This window comes from Callorhinus ursinus, unplaced genomic scaffold (assembly GCF_003265705.2).
Source record: "Callorhinus ursinus isolate GAN/ISIS: 27379988/994484 unplaced genomic scaffold, GSC_fseal_2.0 scaffold16, whole genome shotgun sequence".
NCBI lineage: Eukaryota > Metazoa > Chordata > Mammalia > Carnivora > Otariidae > Callorhinus > Callorhinus ursinus.
Genome location: NW_027397078.1, coordinates 994,227 through 1,014,840, shown reverse-complemented (window position 1 = coordinate 1,014,840; position 20,614 = coordinate 994,227). Strand labels below are relative to the sequence as shown.

The 20,614-nt window shown below is 39.9% G+C and overlaps 1 protein-coding gene across 1 annotated transcript in view; it reads right to left on the bottom strand.

Moving 5' to 3' along the window:
• DGKK (diacylglycerol kinase kappa) overlaps nt 1–20,614 on the bottom strand; it is a 148,503-nt gene that overhangs the window by 37,387 nt on the left and 90,502 nt on the right. Inside the window, exons 8-14 of the mRNA XM_025857850.2 lie at nt 11,989–12,091; nt 6,595–6,778; nt 5,761–5,869; nt 4,865–5,004; nt 3,899–3,980; nt 1,733–1,824; nt 585–684 (exon numbers count right to left, since the gene is read on the bottom strand). Coding sequence (XP_025713635.2) covers nt 585–684; nt 1,733–1,824; nt 3,899–3,980; nt 4,865–5,004; nt 5,761–5,869; nt 6,595–6,778; nt 11,989–12,091 — 810 coding nt within the window. The remainder of the gene's footprint in view (nt 1–584; nt 685–1,732; nt 1,825–3,898; nt 3,981–4,864; nt 5,005–5,760; nt 5,870–6,594; nt 6,779–11,988; nt 12,092–20,614) is intronic.

Sequence of the window (20,614 nt, the reverse complement as noted above, 5' to 3'; positions counted from 1 at the left end):
CCAAGGAAAATGAAAATACTAATTTGAAAAGATACATGCACTCTTATGTTTATTGCAGCATTATTTACAATAGCCAAGTGTCCATCCATGGATAAGTGGATAAAGAAGATGTGTTATATACATACAATGGAATATTACTCATCCATAAAAAGTAATGAAATCTTGCCATTTACAAAACATGGGTGGATCTAGAGGGTACAATACTAAGTGAAATAAGTCAGCAAGAGAAAGACAAATACCATGTGATTTCATTCTTATGTGGAGTTTAAGAAACAAAACAAATGAACAAAGAAAAAATAAACAAACCAAAAAACAGACTCTTAAGTATAGAGAACAAACTGATGGTTACCAGAGGGGAGGTGGTGGGGGGATGGGTGAAATAGGAGAACAGGATTAAGAGTACACTTAACATGATGAGCACTGACTAATGTATAGAATAGTCGAATCACTATGTTGTACACCTGAAACTAACATAATAGTGTATGTTAATTATACTAGAATTAAAAGAATAAATTAAAAAATAAAAGATAAAAAGGAGGCTCTGGCTCCACAAAGCATGCAAGATAAAAGGAATGGAAACTAACTTTCAGAATCACAGATTCTATAGCTGTATTGTTCTCTTTTATCCGACTCCAGGCCTTTACAATATCCACCACAAAATCTTCCACTGCTGAGCACAGGAACCTGCAAAGATAAGACAGAAGGGACAACGTGATATGGACCATGAGGTCCAGAGCCCTCCTCTCTTACGAAGTCCATCTTCCACCTTCTCTTTCCTTCTGTATCTCTTTCCTGATCTGTCTTCTCTCCCTCTCCTTCCTCTCCCCTCTCCCTTTGGTTTTCCATTTCTTCCTGTATATATGGTCAAATACATGAGTACCTAAGAGAGTTTACCTAGAATTTCTTTTTTTTTTTTTAAAGATTTTATTTATTTGAGAGAGAGAGAATGAGAGATAGCACGAGAGGGAAGAGGGTCAGAGGGAGAAGCAGACTCCCCGCTGAGCGGGGAGCCCGATGCGGGACTCGATCCCAGGACTCCAGGATCATGACCTGAGCCGAAGGCAGTCGCTTAACCAACTGAGCCACCCAGGCGCCCCTTTACCTAGAATTTCTTAGCCCTAAATTTGGAATTTCCAGAAAAGAAAATTCGATTGCTCCAACTTGGGTCAGGTTTTCACCCCGGGTCAAATCAGCTATGGTTCAAGGGCCCATATAATTTAATACAGACATAATGACTTTGGGAGGACTGTCCTTGGGTGGGGGGGGGTGTTTATCAAAGGAGAATATAGCAGACTCATCAGGAACCATCCGAAGTGTCCCAGGAGGAATGAATGACCCATATATTTGGAAGGGCAGAATGTGTTGTTTAGGATACGAGAAAGCAGCTGTCAACAGTTCTACAGAGACCTTTCCCAGTGTCAGATGGAAAGCAAGGTTTCCCTACTGCAGGGAGTTATGTTATGCTCTTGAATAGTGTGGAATGTTGTTTCCCTTCTGTAATCCTTCCAAATCTCTGGCTTGTAATTTTGTCTTTTTGGACTAGCAGGAGCCCTCTTCTCAATCTCATCTATTTTTTCCTAAACTTTCCATTCAGGAGGTTTGATTTGGGAGAAATTTGACACTTTCCTTGGCTTCAGTACCCCAAGCTATCAAAATGAGCTCCTTCTCTGACTGAGGAGCAGACCATGAAGGGCAAAAAGCACCCCAGTTTGAAAGCTAAAGGAAGACTGACCTGGTTGCGATGATCATCTCTGTGGGGTACTTGGCCTTCAGGATTTTGTTCAGCTCAGTGGTTGCAGATTCTAGATGTTGGATAGCAGCAGCCTAGGGAGAAAGGAGTGTTCAGCCCTGGAATCTAAGGACTGGGACATAGTCTGCTGCCCATCCTTATCCCCTCATTATTTCCTACTGACTCTTTACCAACAACTCAACTGCTTCTCTGAACATAATCACAGTCGAAGAATTCTTGTTGAGGAGCCCCATAGATAATCTTAGATCTATAGTCATTCTAAAAATAAGAGATATATATTGCTTGCTCTCATTTAAATGATTCTCAAAAACTCATGAAGGTAACTTTTTCTTCCATATTTCAAATGAACAAACAATCTCGTATTGCCTAGCTAGTAAATAATAGATCTGGGATTTGAACCCACATCTTTCCAATGCCAGAGTGTTACCTCTTATTATAATAATATAAGTAATAATAATAGCATTCACTATATAGTACTTACTATGTACCAGGCTCTGTTCTAAGCTATATATATAAGTATTTTCTTATGTAGTCCTTATAATAACTCCATTTCACAGAACAGCAAACTGAGGCACAGGAAAGGGGTAGCTGATAAGTGGCAGAGCCAGGATTTGATTACAGGTAGTCTGCCTCTTGAGTCTGTATTTTTTTTTCTAGGCTTCTTGCCCAATGTGGGGCTTGAACTCATGACCCTGAGATTGAGAGTCACATGCTCTACTAACTGAGCCAGCCAGGTGCCCGAGTCTGTATTCTTAACTACAGCTTCTACTCCTCCCTCTCCCATCACCTCCTACATTCAAACGTCTATCAAGTCCTGATGATTCTATCCCTCCCATATGTCTTAAATATGCCCACATCTCCTTAACCTTGTTACCACTTCACCAGTCCAAATCATCACCATTTTTTGCCTAGACAATTGCATCTCTTCTCTTTTCTCCTTGCCTCTAGTCTTTATTCTTTCAATTGTTTTTCCATGTATCATGAAACTCTTCTGCTTAAAACACTTCTATTAGATAGCAGAATACTATTAGATAGCAGAATGGATAGATGCACAGATATGTGATAAAGCCATGAAATGTTAATGGTAGACTCTACCATTATATATATATATATATATATATATATATATATATATATATATATATGTTTGCATGCTTATTGGTATTATATATCTCAAACTTTAATATAATGCCTAATAATATGTACTGTGATATACATATAGTAGATGGCCAATAAAATATCATTTATATTGAAATAAGCCTTTTTATGTCTTTGAGAGTTACATCCTGTAAGCTAGAGTCTTAACTAATTCTACTATTGAATTCAAGAAGCTAGTATATTTGAAAATTCTCATAATAATATACGAAAAAAATCCTTCTATAATTCTCATTAGGATAAAAGCCCAAACTTCCTACCATGGATTAATGGTTTCTTTCCTGGCCTGGCCCCTGATTGCTTTTCCAGCCTCATCTTTAGTCATTCTCCCTGCCTTTCTCCTCCCTGACCCCTAATGCCTTAGCCATTAATAAATGTATGTGAATATTCCATTCCATTCTGTGAATATTCTATGCTCTGTCTTGCCTTTGGAACAACACGCACTATTCAGTCCGTCTGGAACAGGCCTCCTCTTTCTTGCTATCCTGATTGACTCCCTCTGGTCCTTCAATCTTTTCTGAAATGGCTCTTCTGAGAAGCTTTCCTTGATTTCCCCCAGACTGGGTTTGGTATACCTGCTGGGTGTTCACACCCCTCTCTACTTCCTTATATACTAACACTCATACTATTTTATTAAAACTATTGTTTCTATTACTAGACTATGAACTCCATGACAACATGAACTGTGTCATTCTTTGTTACCCACTAGTACATAAGAACAGCTCCCAGAACAGTATCTCACACATAGTAGGGAATCCATAAATATTTTCCGTACATATTTTGAATGAATGAATAAGTAAATGGTTGAATGAATTATATCCCCAATGCCTAACACAATTCCTAGTAAAAGCTGCTGATTGGCCTGTCTCCAGTCCTCAGTGATCTCATCCTCATTGAGCCCATGGACAATACAAAAGCTTCTCTCTGGGTTTTGCCTATTATTTCACTGTGTAATAAAGATGTTGGCCTGAATTACAGCTGGGCAGTAGTTACCTCAAATCGGGGTACATCCATTTCAACCTGTCCTCTTAGCAATGGGGTTTGTCTGGGAGTCTCACGGATCATCACACTCCATCTGAAATGAAGGTCAAAGACAGATATTTAGGGCTCTGTTTCATCACAGGCTGTCATCAATGCTTCACATGTCAAGGAAAAGGTCAAAATGTTTATGTGGTGGGGGAAGATGAGTTGTAGTGATGTCCACACTATCTCAGGTCACCTGATCTCAAGATATACTGCAATTGGGGCCTCTGCCTCATGACTTCTCGAGGCCAGTGTGATGGAAAGAATTCCATCATAGGGTCAGAGGGCAGTGCTTTTCAACCAGAGAGTTAACTATCAAGATTACCTCAAGTGCTTTTATAAAATACATATACCAGGGCCCTACCCAAGATGGACTGAAGAAGAGTCTTTGTGGTGGGCTCAGCTTGGTACCTTGAAAAAGCTTCCCAGAATATTCTTATGGGCAGCCATGAATCAAATACTATGACCCAGCATTGACCCTATCTCTTCTTCTCAGGAGATAGGATGGCAATACTCATTCTTCTCTAGAGCAAAGACAGTCTAGGCCAATTGTTTCTGAACCCTAATTTTTTTTTAGTTTCTTTGAAAAACTGATGAAGCTATAGAATAGTTTCTATACTATTCTAGAATAGAACAGAAAGATAGAATCACTTCCAAGAAAAAAAATATGCTTATATAGATAATTAGCTATGCAAATTGAAGGCAGTTTACAGAACCCTTTAAATTTACCTGAGGGGCTCCTGCTTTAGGATCTTTTAAGTGTGAAGAGGGGCTTTAGTGATGTCTAAAGGATACATGGTAGACCCTGACTTCTTAATAGACAAGGCCCCCCAAAACTGCCCTGCACTGAAGCCAGAAAGGAATGAGATGATGTAATTGAGAGTAACCGATATGGGACTGGAATAAGCACAACGACCTGATCTTTCAGCCACTCACCTGTCTAGAATCCTCACACTAGCCTGCTCCACTCTGTTGAGGATGGTCACAGGTGACTTGTTTTTGTTCCAGAACGCACCCCAGCCTAGGACACGGGCCAGATCATTGCCAGTTCCAAGTGGGATGACTGCCAACTGACACTGCAAGAACAAAACCAGACACAATTTTCAGTCAGTCCTACCAAGATCCACCCATAAAAGAACCCAGAAGGTGCTCCTTGGGAAAGATAGTGGTCTCAAAGTCAGTGGCAATAAGAGACTTCTGATTTTAGGAAGTGTAGTAGGAAGATATCTGATGCTGAGTGAACTTTTTCTTAAAAAGTTTGGCCCCATTCTCGACAATGCAGAACCTACTCAGTACAGGGAAAGGTTGGAATATGCCAATATTTATAGATAGCTTATGAAAGAGAAGTATAACCACAAATTTCTATCAAGGCTTGGCCGAGGAGATAAGGTACCTTGGGAGACAAAGCTACTAGAGTCAGAAGAGCAGGGAGCTATCTAGGGAGAGAGGGGAAAGTGAGAGGAAAGTTTTGGCTACTTTTGTGACTCAGGCAAGAAAATCAGTAGCCTCAGGAGGGGAAGGAAATTGGGGGCTGAATGCGGCCTGAAGCCGCTTCTGTTTTGCTTGCTCTCCTTCCCTTCAAATCTTTACTCTGGGGCCTGGGGAATAAAGCGCTGCTCATTCTTTCTACTAACTCCCTCATTTCTCTTTCCCACAGGAAATTGTTTAGGTGAGGAAGCTTAGATTGGGAATCTGTCAGGTTGACTATGAAACCAGTGGAAAACATGTGTGATATAGGTAAGGAGAGTGAAGACCGGGGACTTTTTGGGACGAGCTGCTTCATACCCCCAGTCTCTCTAGCAATGGCTGAACTGAGTCAGCTAGGAACTCACCCTTTCATGTAATCCAAAGGCATCAATCAGAGATAAGACCCAGCTCACGCTGCCATCTCCACCACAAACCACAATGCGAAAACGAGCAAAATTCTTGAACATGCATAGCCTGAAAGAAAGAGAGGAAGGGGAGTCATTTCATGAACTGCTAGGTTTTACAACTCTTTTCTATACTGTGCCAGGAGCTAAGGACTACTGCTTCTGCATCCTGCTAACAGGCTACCTGTCTTCTTTCACTTAGCTCCTATCTCTCTGTGTACCTAACATCACAGGCAATGCTCCCATAAGCAATCCTGGAGATGAGGCCTTGCTTCATCCCACACTCTTCTATGCCTACCCTTGCTCTGGAAGCTACTAGTAACCTAGCTAAACCCTCTTGCTGAGGCCCAAGAAGAATGCCTTGCACAGTGGCCAGTGGCTTCACAGAAACCAGAGCTGAACAGCCAGATGGTCCATAAGTAAAACAGGTCTATAGTGGAGATATATCTATTTGGCCCCAGGAAAGAATGAGGGACAGGAAAGGTGAACAGCAATGCCCATTTGCCTCTTCCTCTGAGGTCAGGAGACATAGTTAGACTTCTTCCAACCAGGAAATGTGGAACAAATCTGAGAGCATGGCATGGGCTTGAAGGGATTTCTGGAAGAGGGCTAAAAATCCTCCAACAAGCCAAACCCCAAATACTCTGAAGTTATGTGTCTGCGTCCTGACTTGAGAAAATATATCTTTCCTGCCCAGGTACTAGAACTGATTCCAGGAAACCTATCCTAGTCTAGAATGTATAGCGTGAAGTGTCCCTTCTATATACCCAACTATATCCCTTGGCCCATGCTTACCCCGCTTCAGGTCCACCCTTCGAAAGGTCAAAAACTTGAGACGGGTTAAGGTATTGTTTGAATTTTCGGAGGAAGACGATCCCTTGGTGATCGCCACTTTTGGAGTTGATGAAGATGAGAAGGGGACATGAACAGGCTGATGACCAATCGAGGTTCCAGAAGTCTGAAGATACTACTAATTGGCCTGATACATGCACACAATAAAAAGAAAAGGAGAAAAAAGAAAAGGGCCATTCAGATGGAAATAAGACACAACCTGACATTATATTTTGCAAAGACTTTTTAAAAACAGCTTTATTGAGGTATAATTGATAAACAAAGAACTACACATATTTAATATATACAGTTTAATGAGTTTAGATATATGCAAACACCCATGATACAATTACCACAAGTAAGGCAAAAGGACATAACCAACAACTCTCAGAGTTTCCTTATGCTCCAGTCTCCTGAGCCTGAGAAGTAGAGGGGAATTCAGAACACAACCCAAAGGGGCTTTCATTTAATGTCTGCCCAACTGTTGCCAGGCAAACATTTGCTGAGCAATTACTACATACCAATCATCATGCTAGATACTGCTAGGGGTATAGCCCCTGCCCCCAAGCTGGGGGAACAGACTCATACACAGTAGTATGTTGGAACACAAAGATTAAGGAAATTGGTGCCACAACGAAGGATTAATAAAACACTGGTGGGGAACTGAAGAAGGAGAGGATTGATCGCCCAAGAGGAGGATCAGAATACCAATTAGTTCTCTCTTTGCCTGGGATAGCTCAGTTCTCACAGTGAGAATGTGCCAGGTAAGGAGAGAGGAGGAGGGAAAGGCTGTCTTTTAGTCAGGAGCTAATGACAGAACGTATCAATGTGGGAAGAAGGAGGGAGATTTAATCACTCCTCTAAGGCTCTGGCAGAGCAATCCCAGTTATCACACCAACTTTCAGGGGAAACAAGACTATAGGGAAATTGTCTGAACAAGAGAAAGGCTTTTAATAATTCCTAACTCTGAAGTTCCCTATAGGGAAGTGGAGTTACAGCAGTCTAAATTGCCAATGCCTGCCCGCTCATGCTGAGTCTTAGAGCTTGTTGGCAGGGAGACAGGCAGTGAGCAATGGCCCCCTAGGAGACGGTAGACAAATCATGAGCCCCTAAACTTTTGTGACTTGCCAGGAATACCCCAGCAAAAGAAATGCAAAGGGCAAAAGGCATGTGGTCCACTCCCGAATGGTGCGGGGCATAGGGAGGGAGGTGGGTTGAGTTGTCCCATTTTTTGTATCCTGGAAGAATACTGCTGACATGAGCAGATTTCATAGCTGTTTTGCCTGGAAAAACCTAAAGCAGGCTTCCTCTATGGGCCAATTCCTACTCACTAGCCAGTAGACCTTGAAGGCATCCTTAGCCAGTTAGGCAGTCAGGCACCAAATTTTCAGAGCTTGCTAGGACTCACAGCTATAAGGGGAGTCTGCTATGTCCCTTCAGTAGCATAGCTTGGAAGTAGTTATTCTCCCTGAACACAATATCCAAAGGTAGTACCCTTTTCGACATTTGTTTTACAAAAGGTAATATGTTGACACAATGGTAGTTAAGACATTCATTCATTCAACAACTGTGTATTGAGGGCATTCTCTGTGCTTGTCCTTCTTATGTTCTGAGAATACAGTGGTGGGCAAGATAGAAATAGTTTCTGCTCTTGTGGAACATATATTCTAACGGCGGGAGGCACAACATAACAAAGAAATATAGAAAATAAATAGACAGGTCTATTCCAGGGTCTCTGGCAGAGGGAGTCCTTGCTTCTAAGCATAGCTCACAGTTCCACTAGATGTTGGCAGAAAACTGTTTCCATAAATCCTTTCACTGGAGCACATATCCAAAGTCACATGATCATCTGGAGGGTGTTAGCAAAAGGTTGCTGAATAAGGAAAGGAAGCACAGAGCAGAATCAGCTTCTCAAACAAAGGAGAGGTAAGCCTGAAGCCAGGCCATAAGTTGGGGCCTACATTGTTGGTTGGATGAGGAGCAAGCACATAAAACAATACTACCTTTTTTAGGGGTGCCTAAGATGGCTTAGTCGGTTAAGTATCTGACTCTTGATTTTGGCTCAGGTCATGATCTCCAGGTTGTGAGATCGGGCTCCGTGCTGGGCATGGAGTCTACTTAAGATTCTCTCTCTCTCCCTCTCCCTCTGTGCCTCCCCCACACCCACAACCCCTCACCCATGTGTGTGCACATGCACTCCCTCTCTAAAAGAGTAAATAAATAAAATAAAAATAAAAAGATACTACCTTTTTTGATGATTTTCTTCATGTATATTATGACCTGACCCCTAATGTTTTATACCATACTAAACAGTCTCACCCTTATTTTTGAACTGTTTCCTCACATCTTGTCGTTTTATATGGTTCCTGTCATCTCTCTGACCTCATTTCTGCCACTCTTCCCCTCACTCACTCCACAACAGTCATGCTGTTCTGTTCAGTGGTCCTCAGACACTCCAGGGAGTCTTCCTTCTCTGGGTCCTAGTATTTATTCCTTCTTCTGCCCCCAAAACTCTTCCCCCCGATATCTGCATTGCTCACTTTTTTACTTCATTCAAGTCTCATCTCAAATGTCACCTCCCCAGAGAAGCTGTCCCTGACCACCTGGTTTAAAATAACACCCCCTTTAGTCTCCATCCTGTTTCCCTGACTTCTTTTTCTTCATATCTATGCCCAGTGATTTTTTAACACGATGGGTTAGTCCCTTTCTGGAGATGAGGCAACAGTGGTACTGAGACCACCTACTGTGAGCTATCTGGGACTCCGTTTCCTTACAAAATGGGCCATTCAAAAAATTAACTTGTTTTCCAATGTTGAGATGAAAATGAGCTAGGTTTTACATTGATGAGAAAAGGAAATATAAATTGTTTCTTAAAGGTGAAAAGATGACCAAACTCATTCATAAATAAGAAAGATACTAATTAAAACCAGGCCATGGTACCACTTTTTTCTTATCCAGAAGATTGGCAAAAATAAAAAAAATAGATGATACACTTGATTGAGAAAGTCACGGAAACTATGAACTCTCACTGAGGGTGGAAGTGCAAAGTGACACAAGCCCCACGGGGGGCAATTTGACAGCATCTATGAAAATCACAAATTCCTATACATTATGAGCCAGTAATTACACTTCTGGGAATTTTTCCTATAGATGTATATGTAAAATGACCTGTATGAGATTGTCAATTGCAGCATTGTTGTAAAAATGAGAGACCGAAAACTACCAAATTAGAGAACTGGTCAAATAAATTATGGTATATATTCATATAATGGGGTAACTGTAGCTGTAAAAAGGAATGAGGAGGAAATCTTTTGTTGATACAAAAAGATCTCCAAAATATACTGTGAAGGAAAAAAAAAAGCAAGTTTCAGAGGAATGTGTATAGTGTTAAAAAGGGAAGGGATAAAAATATATGTTTATATTCACTAGTATATACAGGAAGAAATACTGGAAGCTATTCAATAAACTAGTGGCAGTGACCAACTTTTTGTGAGTGGGGATGGGATGGGGCTATGGGAGATTGAGAAGATTAAGAGAAAGGATATAAGTTTTTTTTACTAAACATGTACATATGTGTTTCTATTTAAAAAAATTTGAACCATGTGAATATATTAACTAGTTCAGAATTAAGAAATAGGAAAAATAATTATGCTAATGTTATCTATAAATTAAATAGCCATGAGGTTGTAGCTGAAATCATTTGTAGATCCATTTGGCAGCTTAGAGCATGGGCTGCCTTCTGCAGTGTACTTCTACAACAGAATGCAGCTGTGTGCTACAGCTGGTTGCCCTTCAGATTTATTCACTAACCTACAGCAAACATCTTAACTTCTCTGGGTGTTCATTTCTCCATATGTACAAAAACATCATGTTGCAATGATTAATAAAATAATCCAGGATTCTGAGATAAAATATCTCAGAAACTGAGATAAGGAGAAAATTCTATAATTAAGACAACTTAAATTTCAGTGTCAAACCTAATTTGGTCACAGATGGGAAGACAAGAGGAAGCAGCACTGGCAGAAAGCTATTCCTAGGAGAAGACAAGGGCAACCCCATCCAGCATTTCCCCCAAGTTAGAGAATGTCTGAATTTGAGCAAGGCCAAGTTTGTGAAGGGAATCTTGTGAACAAGGTGAAAAAATTGTGTGGCATCATGAGCTGGAATGTAGCAATGTTAGGCAGATTCATAACCAGGTAAGTGTGCCCACAAAGTTGCCTTTGATTAGGCTGATGTTAATTGTAAGGGAGTGTCCCGTACTATTTAATAATTTTAATCAACAATTCAAATGAAAACATAGAAGGCTGGCTTCTCAACTCTGAAGTACTCAAAGCTGGAGGGAGAGCTATTGGATGACAGAATCAAGATTGAAAAATGACCTCAAAGGGCACATGGGTCAAAGTCAACAAGATGAAAAGGGTATAAATGTGAAGCTTGGATTGTAGGCCCAAGGACATAAATTGTACCAGAATAGGACAATAGGAACTTGGTTTGGCAGCATCAAGTGTGAAAAGGGCTTAGAGGATTAGTCAATTTTAAACTCCAGATGACTCAACAGCCTGAAAGAGCCTTTCAAGAAAAATCTCACGCTTCTTTGAGCTGCATTAATACAACCACAGTGTCGCAAAACAGGGAGTCTATAGTCTCTCTCAAATTTGTTCAGTTCATACCACAGAAGGATGTTAAATTAGCATAAGGATGGCTTACTGATCCCCTTCCTGTATTTTAAAACCATCTTTAACAAATGTTAGTTCATCTAACCCTCATAGTGCACACAAGTACAACTGTTACTGAAAAAAAGTCTCTCAGGAGTGAGATTCAATTGGGTCAAGATTGTAAATGACTAGAAGGAAAGGCTCAAAACTAACTCATGGGGCATTAGATAAATCACTAGTGTTTAGGAATTGATGAAGCATCAGCAGAGCATGCTGGGGCAATAATCATGCTAGTTTCAGATTTGGAGTCAACCTTGGTGTTAGTTTCTGTTCGAAAAATAACATGACCTGGGCCTTTATGTAGTTCTTCCTTGCCCACCTGGATGCAAGAAAACTTATTTTATGAATTATCTAGTGTCTGAAAATCATGAAAAAGTCGGAATCAAGTCTGATAATTCAGAAACAATTGAGACAAAGCCTACAGAGAACATGCCCACATACATATGCACCATAAACATCAAGAGTTATTATCCCAAAGGTCTAAAAAGAAACATGAGCTGTCTCTACATATATGCACATTCCTACTCCCCCAAAATGTTTGACTGGTTGAGAATAATAATGTAACTAAAAAATTTCCCCAGTCTTAACACCTTCCCTCCCTCCCCAATGAAATACATTCTGAGGTTAAAGTTTAGGTACTCACCATCTCCTTTAGGGTCGCTGAGGGCAGTGGGAGGAATGACTGATGTTCGATGACTTCCAAACCAGCATTCCTTGGAAAACCGTCTCCGGCAGTCATCATGCACCTGAAACGACAAGAGAAGAACAGGGAAAAAAAGGAAGGGGGGAGAAAAGGATACAGTTGATTAGTCTTGAGTTCCAGTTCCAAGATTTGAGTCTCCAGTATTAAAATCTCCCTTTCTGAGATTTGGTGCCATACACATTCCCCTGTCTCAAACTGGACACACCCTTTCTAATTTCAGCCTGCATTACCCTGAAGGTGGCCTCTGAACTCTCTTCCTTTCAAAGGTAGCTTTCAGAAGATACCCATCATAGGCATTAAGAAGACAGTAGTCCTAGGGCACAATCTTAGTGGCCTACAGAATAGGGAGCTTACTTGCATTTTAAGTATTAATCCTGTTAATATGCTATTACACTTCAATCCTTACAACAACTCTGTATGGTAGGGAAGAGATTATTAGATTCATTTTAGAAATGAGGATACCAAAGGTCAGAGAGGTGAAGAATCTTGCTCAAGGTCAAATATCTGGGAAGTGGCTGAGCTGAGATTCTGCTGCCTTCCCCACAAGTGGTCATATTTCCCAAATTTCTGATATTTTTAAGTACCACTTCCTAGACAATTACACAGTTCCTAGAGGACATGAACCTGGCTCGATTACACAAAAGCAATTAAAAGAGAGCCAGAGGACAACCAGAGTCTTCTTTTTATTTAATTGAGATATAACTGACATAAAACATTATATCAGTTCCAGGTATACAACATAATGATTTGATATTTGTGTGTGTTGCTAAATGATCACCACAATAAGTGTAGTTAATATCTGTCACCATACATAATTACAATTTTTTCTTATGATGAGAAATTTTAAGGTCTATACTCTTAGCAACTTAAAAATAGGCAAAACAGCATTATTAACTAATAATCACCATGCTGTTCATTATATCCTGATGACATATTTATTTTAGAACTGGAAGTTTGTATCTTTTGACCACCTTCACATATTTTGCCCATCTTCCCCCTCCCCATATGCATGAGCTTATTTTTTTAGATTCCATATATATGTGAGATCATACAGTATTTCTCATTCTCTGACTCATTTTATGTATCATAATGCCCTTAAGGTCCATCCACGTTGTTGCAAATGGCAAGATTTCCTTCACTTTTAGGGCTGAATAATATTCCATTGCATATACATCTACCACATTTTCTTTATCTGTTCATCCGTCAATGGACACTTAGGTTGTTTCCATATCTTGACTATTGTAAATGGTGCTGCAGTGAACATGGGGGTGCCCATATGTTTTTGAATTAGTGTTTTCATTTTTTTCAGATAAATACACAGAAGTTGAATTGCTAGGTCAAATGGTAGTTCTATTTTTAATTTTTAAAGGAAACTCTACTGTTTTCAATAGTGGCTGCACCAATTGACATTCCTACCAGTTGTGCACAAGGTTTCCCTTTTCATAACCTCATCAACATTTATTTTTTCTCTTGATAATAGCTATTCTGACAGGTGTGAGGTGATATCTCATTGTGGTTTTGATTTGCATTTCCCTGATGATCAGTGATGTTGAGTACCTTTTCATATACTTGTTGGCTGTCTGTATGTCTTCCTTAGAAAAAGATCTATTAGATCCTCTGCCCATTTTCCAATTGGATTATTTGTTTGTTTGTTTGCTTTTTGCTATTGAGTTGTATGACTTCTTTATATATTTTGGATATTTACCCTTATCATATATATGATTTACAAATATTTTCTCTCATTCAGGTTGGTTGTCTTTTCCTTTTGTTGGTGGCTCCTTTGCTGTGCAGAAGCTTTGCATTACTTTTTCCCAAATTTTTACTTAAATTCTAGTTAGTTAAAATATAGTGTAATATTGGTTTCAGGAGTAGAATTTAGTGATTCAACAATTACATATAACACCCACTGCTCGTCGTAACAAGTGCCCACATTAATACCCATCACCCATTTAACCCATCCTCTACCCACCTCCTTCCATCAACCCTCAGTTTGTTCTCTATCATTAAGAGACTCCTATGGTTTGCCTCCCTCTCTTGTTTCTTTTCCCTTACCATATGTTCATCTGTATTGCTTCCTAAATTCCAGATATGAGTGAAATCACATGGTATTTGTCTTTCTCTGACTGACTTATTTCGCTTAGCATAGTACACATCATGGCAAATGACAAGATTCATTCTTTTTGACAGCTGAGTAATATTTCTCTCTCTCTCTCTCTGTGTGTGTGTGTGTGTGTGTGTGTGTGTGTGTGTGTGTATAAAACACTTATTCTTTATCCATTCATCAGTCAATGGACACTTGGGCTCTTTCCATAGTTTGGCTATTGTTGACAATGCTGCTATAAACATGGGGGTGCATGTACTCCTTCAAATCTGTACTTTTGTATCCTGTGGGTAAATACCTAGTAGTGCAATTGCTAGGTTGTAGTGTAGTTCTATTTTTAACCTTTTGAGGAACCTCCATACTGTTTTCCAGAGTGGCTGCACCACTTTGCATTCCCACCAACAATGCAAGAGGGCTCCCCTTTCTCAACATCCTCATCAACACCTATTGTTTCTTGTGTTGTTATTTTTAGCCATTCTGACAGGCATGAGGTGGTATCTCATCATGGTTTGGATTTGTATTTCCCTAATGATGAGTGATGTTGAGCATCTCTTCATGTGTCGGTTAGCCATCTGTATGTCTTCTTTGGAAAAATGTCTATTCATGTTTTCTGCCCATTTCTTAACAGAATTTTTGTTTTCTGGGGTTTGAGTTTAAGATCTTTATACATTTTGGATACTAACCCATTATCAGATATATCATTTGCAAATATCTTCTCCCATTCTGTAGGCTGTCTTTTAATTATGTTGATTGTTTCCTTCACTGTGCAGAAGCTTTTTATCTTGATGAAGTCCCAATAGTTCATTTTTGCTTTTGTTTCCCGTGGCTCTGGCAGTGTGTCTAGCAAGAAGTTGCTATGGCCAAGGTCAAAAAGTTGCTGCCTGTGTTCTCCTATAGGATTTTGATGGTTTCCTGTCTCACATTTAGGTCTTTCATCCATTTTGATTTTATTTTTGTGTATGGTGTAAGTGATCCCGTTTCATTCTTCTGCATGTTGCTGTCTAGTTTTCCCAACACTATTTATTGAAGAGACTGTTTTCTGTTGGATATTCCTTACTGATATGTCGAAGATTAGTTGATCATATAGTTGTGGGTCCATTTCTGGGTTCTCTATTCTGTTCCCTTGATCCATGTGTCTGTTTTTGGGCCAGTACCATACTCTTTTGATGACTATAGCTTTGTAATAGAGCTTGAAGTTCAGAATCGTGATGCCTCCAGATTTACTTTTCTTTTTCAAGATTGCTTTGGCTATTTGGGGTCTTTTGTGGTTCTGTACAGATTTTAGGATTTGTTCTAGCTCTGTGAAAAATGCTATTGGTATTTTGATAGGGATTGCATTAAATGTGTAGATTGCTTTGGGTAGTATAGACATTTTAACAATGTTCGTTCTTCTAATCCATGAGCATGGAATGTTTTTTCCATGTCTTTGTGTCTTCTTCAGTTACTTTCATAAGTGTTCTATAGTTTTCAGAGTACAGATCTTTTACCTCTTTGGTTAGGTTTATTCCTAGATATCTTACTATTTTTAGTGCAATTATAAATGGGATCAAATCTTTGGTTTCTTTTTCTGCTACTTTGTTATTGGTGTATAGAAATGCAACAGATTTCTGTACCTTGACTTTATATCTTGCAACTTTGCTGAATTCATGTGGTAGTTCTAGTAATTTTCTGGTGGAGTCATTCAGGTTTTCTATATAGAGTATTATGTCTGCAAATAGTGAAAGTTTGACTTCTTCCTTGCTGATTCAGATGTCTTTTATTTCTTTTTGTTGTCTGATTGCTGAGGCTAAGACTTTTGGTACTATGTTAAATAGTAATGGTGAGAGTGGACATCCCTGTCTTGTTCCTGGCTGTAGAGGAAAAGCTTTCAGTATTTAACTATTGAGGATGATATTTCTGTGGGTTTTTCCTATAAGGCACTTATGATGTTGAGATATGTTCCATCTGTCCCTATTTTACTGAGGGTTTTTATCAAGAATGGATGCTGTATTTTGTCAAATGCTTTTTCTGCATCTATTGAGAGGATCATATGATTCTTATCCTTTCTTTTATTAATGTGGTGTATCAACTTTGATTGATTTTCAGATATTGAGCCACCCCTTCAGCCCAGGAATAAATCCCTCTTGATTATGGTGAATAATTCTTTTAATGTATTGTTGGATTCAATTTACTAGTATCTTCTTTTTAAAGATTTTACTCATTTTTTTTGACAGAGAGACAGAGAGGAAAGCACAAGGAGGCAGAGCGACAGGCAGAGGGAGAGGGAGAAGCAGACTCCCGGCTGAGGAGGGAGCCTGATGCGGGGTTCAATCCCAAGACCCTAGGATCATGACCTGAGCCGAAGGCAGCTGCTTAACCAACTGAGCCACCCAGGCGCCCCTCAATTTACTAGTATCTTGTGAGAATTTTTGCATCCATGTTCATCAGGGATATTGGCCTGTAGTTCTCTTTCTCAGTGGGGTCTTTGGTTTTGGAATCAAGGTAATGTTGGCCCCGTGGAATGAGTTTGGAAGTTTTCCTTCCTTTTGCATTTTTTGGAACAGTTTGAGAAGACTAGGTATTAACTCTTCTTTAAATGTCTGGTAGAATTCCCCTGGGAAGCCATCTGGCCCCTGGACTTTTATTTGTTGGGAGATTTTTGATGACTGATTAAATTTCTTTGCTGGTTGGGGGTCTATTCAAATTTTCTATTTCATCTTGTTTCAGTTTTGGTAGTTTGTATGTTTGTAGGAATTTGTCCACTTATTCCAGATTGCCCAGTTTGTTGGCATATAATTTTTCATAATATTCTCTCATGATTAATTAGATTTCTGGGGTGTTGGTCTCTCTCATTCATGATTTTATTTATTTGGGTCCTTTCTCTTTGGGATAAGTCTGGTTGGGGGTTTATCAATTTTATTAATTCTTTCACAGAACCAGCACTTAGTTTCATTGATCTGTTCTAGTTTTTTGTTTCTCTGTTGTTTATTTCTGCTCTAATCTTAATTATTTCCATTCTTCTGCTGTCTTTAGGCTTTATTTGCTGTTTCTTTTCTACTTCCTTTAGGTGTGAGGTTAGGTTGTGTATTTGAGACTTTTCTTGCTTCTTGAGACAGGCCCATATTGCAATATACTTCCCTTTTAAGGCTGCTTTTGCTGCATCCCAAAGGTTTTGGACTCTTATGTTTTCATTTTCATTTGCTTCCACGTGTTTTTTAATTTTTTCTTTAATTTCCTGGGTAACCCATTCATTCTTTAGTAAGATGTTCTTTAATCTCCATGTATTTGTGGTCTTTCCAAATTTTTTCTTGTGATTGACTTCAAGTTTCATAGCATTGTGGTCAGAAAATATGCATGGTATGATCTCCATCTTTTTGTACTTGTTGAGGGCTGATTTGTGACCCAGTATGTGATCTATTGTGGAGAACATTCCATGGGCACTAAAAAAATATGTATTCTGCTGCTTTAGGATGAATATACCTGTTAAGTCCATCTGGTCCAGTGTGTCATTCAAAGCCATTGTTTCCTTATTGATTTTCTGTTTAGATGATCTGTCCATTGCTATAAGTGGGGTGTTAATGTCCCCTACTATTATTGTATTATTATCTGTGAGTTTCTTTATGTTGTTATTAATTGATTTATATATTTGGGTGCTCCCAAGTTGGGGGCATAAATTCTTATAATTGTTAGATCTTCTTGATGAATAGACCCCTTAATTATGATATAATGCCCTTCTTCATCTATTGTTACAGTTTGACTTAAAATCTCATTTTTCTGATATAAGTATGGCTACTCTGGCTTTCTTTTGACATCCATTAGCATGACAGATGGTTCTCCATGCCCAACTTTCAATCTGCCGATGTCTTTAAGTCTAAAATGAGTCTCTTGTAGACAGCATATGGATGGGTCTTGCTTTTTATCCATTCTGATAGCTTATGTCTTTTGATTGGAACATGTTGTCCATTTACATTCAGAGTGACTATTGATAGATTTGGATTTATTGCCATTGTGTTACCTGTAAAGCTGGTGTTTCTGGTGATGTTCTCTGTTCCTTTCTAGTCTTTGTTGTTTTTGGTCTTTTTTCCCCCTACTCAGAGTCCCCTTTAATATTTCTTGCAGGGCTGTTTAGTGGTCATGAACTCCTTTATTTTTTGTTTGTTTGGGAAACTCTTTATCTCTCCTTCTATTCTGAATGACAGCCTTGCTAGATAAAGTATTCTGGCTCCATATTTTTTCCATTCAACATGTTGAATATATCCTGCCACTGTCTTCTGGCCTGTCATATTTCTGTGGACAGGTCTGCTGTGACCTGATCTGTCTTCCTTTGTAGGTTAAGGACTTTTTTCCCTTGCTGCTTTCAGGATTCTTTCCTTGTCTGTGTATTTTGTGAATTTGACTATGATATGTCTTGGTGATGGCCGGGTTTTGTTGTATTTAATGGGAGCTCTCTGTGCTTCTTGGATTTCAGTGTCTGTTTCCTTTCCCAGTTTAGGGAAGTTTTCAGCTATAATTTGCTCAAATAAACCTTCTGCTCCATTTTCTTTCTCTTCTTCCTGGACTTCTATGATATGAACATTATTATGTTTTATTTTTTAAAAATTTTATTTATTCATTTGAGACAGAGAGATACAGAGAGAGAGCATGAGCAGGGGGAGAGGCAGAGGGAGAGGGAGAAGCAGACTCCCCGCTGAGCCAGGAGCCCGACGCAGGGCTCGATCCCAGTATCCCGGGATCATGACCTGAGCTGAAGGCAGACGCCTAACCATCTGAGCCACCCAGGTGCCCCTGAATATTATTATGTTTTAAGGAGACACTGAGTTCCCTAGTCTACATTCGTGATCTAATACCTTTTTTCCCCTCTTTTTTCAGCTTTGTTATTTTCTATAATTTTTTCTTCTATATCACTGATTTGTCCCTCTGCTTCGTCCATCCTCATTGTCATTGTATCCAGTCAGTTTTGCATCTCAGTTATAGCATTATTTATTTCGGTCTGACAAGTTTTTAGTTCTTTTATCTCTGCAGTAGGGGATTCTCTAGTTTCTTCCATACTTTTCTCAAACCCAGCTAGTATCCTTATGATTATTGTTTTTAATCCTAGTTCAGACATCTTACTTGTATCTGTATTGATTAAATTCCTGGCGATGACTCCTTCCTGTTCTTTCTTTTGGGTTGAATTCCTCCATCTTGTCATTTTGCCTGGGTCACTGTTTTTTGTTGGGAAAGCCTGTTATATTCCTGCTCTAGAGAGTAATGGCTATATTAAGAAGAGGTCCAAGAAAAAAAAAGGAAGCTAGATCTTAGGTATGTTTTGGTCTGCTTGTTAAAGGAAGCTAGATTCAAAAAAAAAAAAAAAAGGAAGCTAGATCCTATTTCCCCTAGAGCTGAAGCTGTGCAGCACTCTATGACCAGTGGACTTGGTGCATGTGAGGAGTTTATGCTGGTCTTCTGGGGGTGGGGCCTGCTGCACTGAATCTCAGGCTGACTTGCCCTAGCTGAGATGCACCTGCAGGGTGCAGGGGGCAGGGCTTGTTGTAAGTGTCTCCAGCCTCCACTAGGTGGTACTGTTTTGTTCACCGAGGTTGGTCAGTGCTGATGGTCAGGGGGGAAATGGCCTTGCCCTGCTTTCTCCTACCTGGAGTGGGAAGTTTCGCACCCACCACTCTTCAGGAAGCCCTCACAGAAGAGCAAACAACCACCCCTCTTGTGCCCCCCACTTCTGCCAGATCCCTGCCTTCACCCTGTCTGCATCAAGGCTGTCTGCCTGCCAGGTGGCACAGTACTCCTGTGTTTTATCTCAGGCATTCAGCTGGATTTCAAATCTCCAAATTTTAGAGATCTGTGTGGCACAGATCTGTACTGATCCTCTGGGGGGAGGGTCTTAATGTGCTATGGTCAGTGCCATTTTATCTAGGAAATTAGTTCTGAAACTGCACAGTGGTTTGGAGTTTATGGTAAAGCACAACCAAAGATTGCTGCCCTCAACTGGTGTCTCTGTTCCTATGCTAGTGAATGGAGCAGCTCAATGGTGCCCACTGGATCTTTTGTCCCAGAGAGGCCATACCACCTCTCCTAAATTCACTCCAAACAGGGGAACTGTTTCTCCCTGTGTGACCCAGGGGATCCTCAGACCACGCTGCCCACTCCCTGATTCCTGCCCTTTTCTTGTGCAAACATGCTTTCACTCTGTCTCTCTGTCTTTCTCGCTCTTCTCTCTGTGATCAGGGCTCCCTCCCCTTTACAGCACCTGCAGTTCCTTTCTTCCCCAAATCAGTTCTCCACAGCTCCTACCTTCCATGATGTGTTCATTTTGCTACCTCTACTTGTGCAGTTTTGCTCTCTCAGTCCTCAGGTTGATTTCTTGGGTGTTCAAAATGATTTGATATTTATCTAGTTGTGCTTGAGGGACGAGGCAAGCTTAGGATCCCCCTACTCCTCCAACATCATAACTCCTCTGCAGAAGCTTTTTAGTAATTTCACTTGTTTATT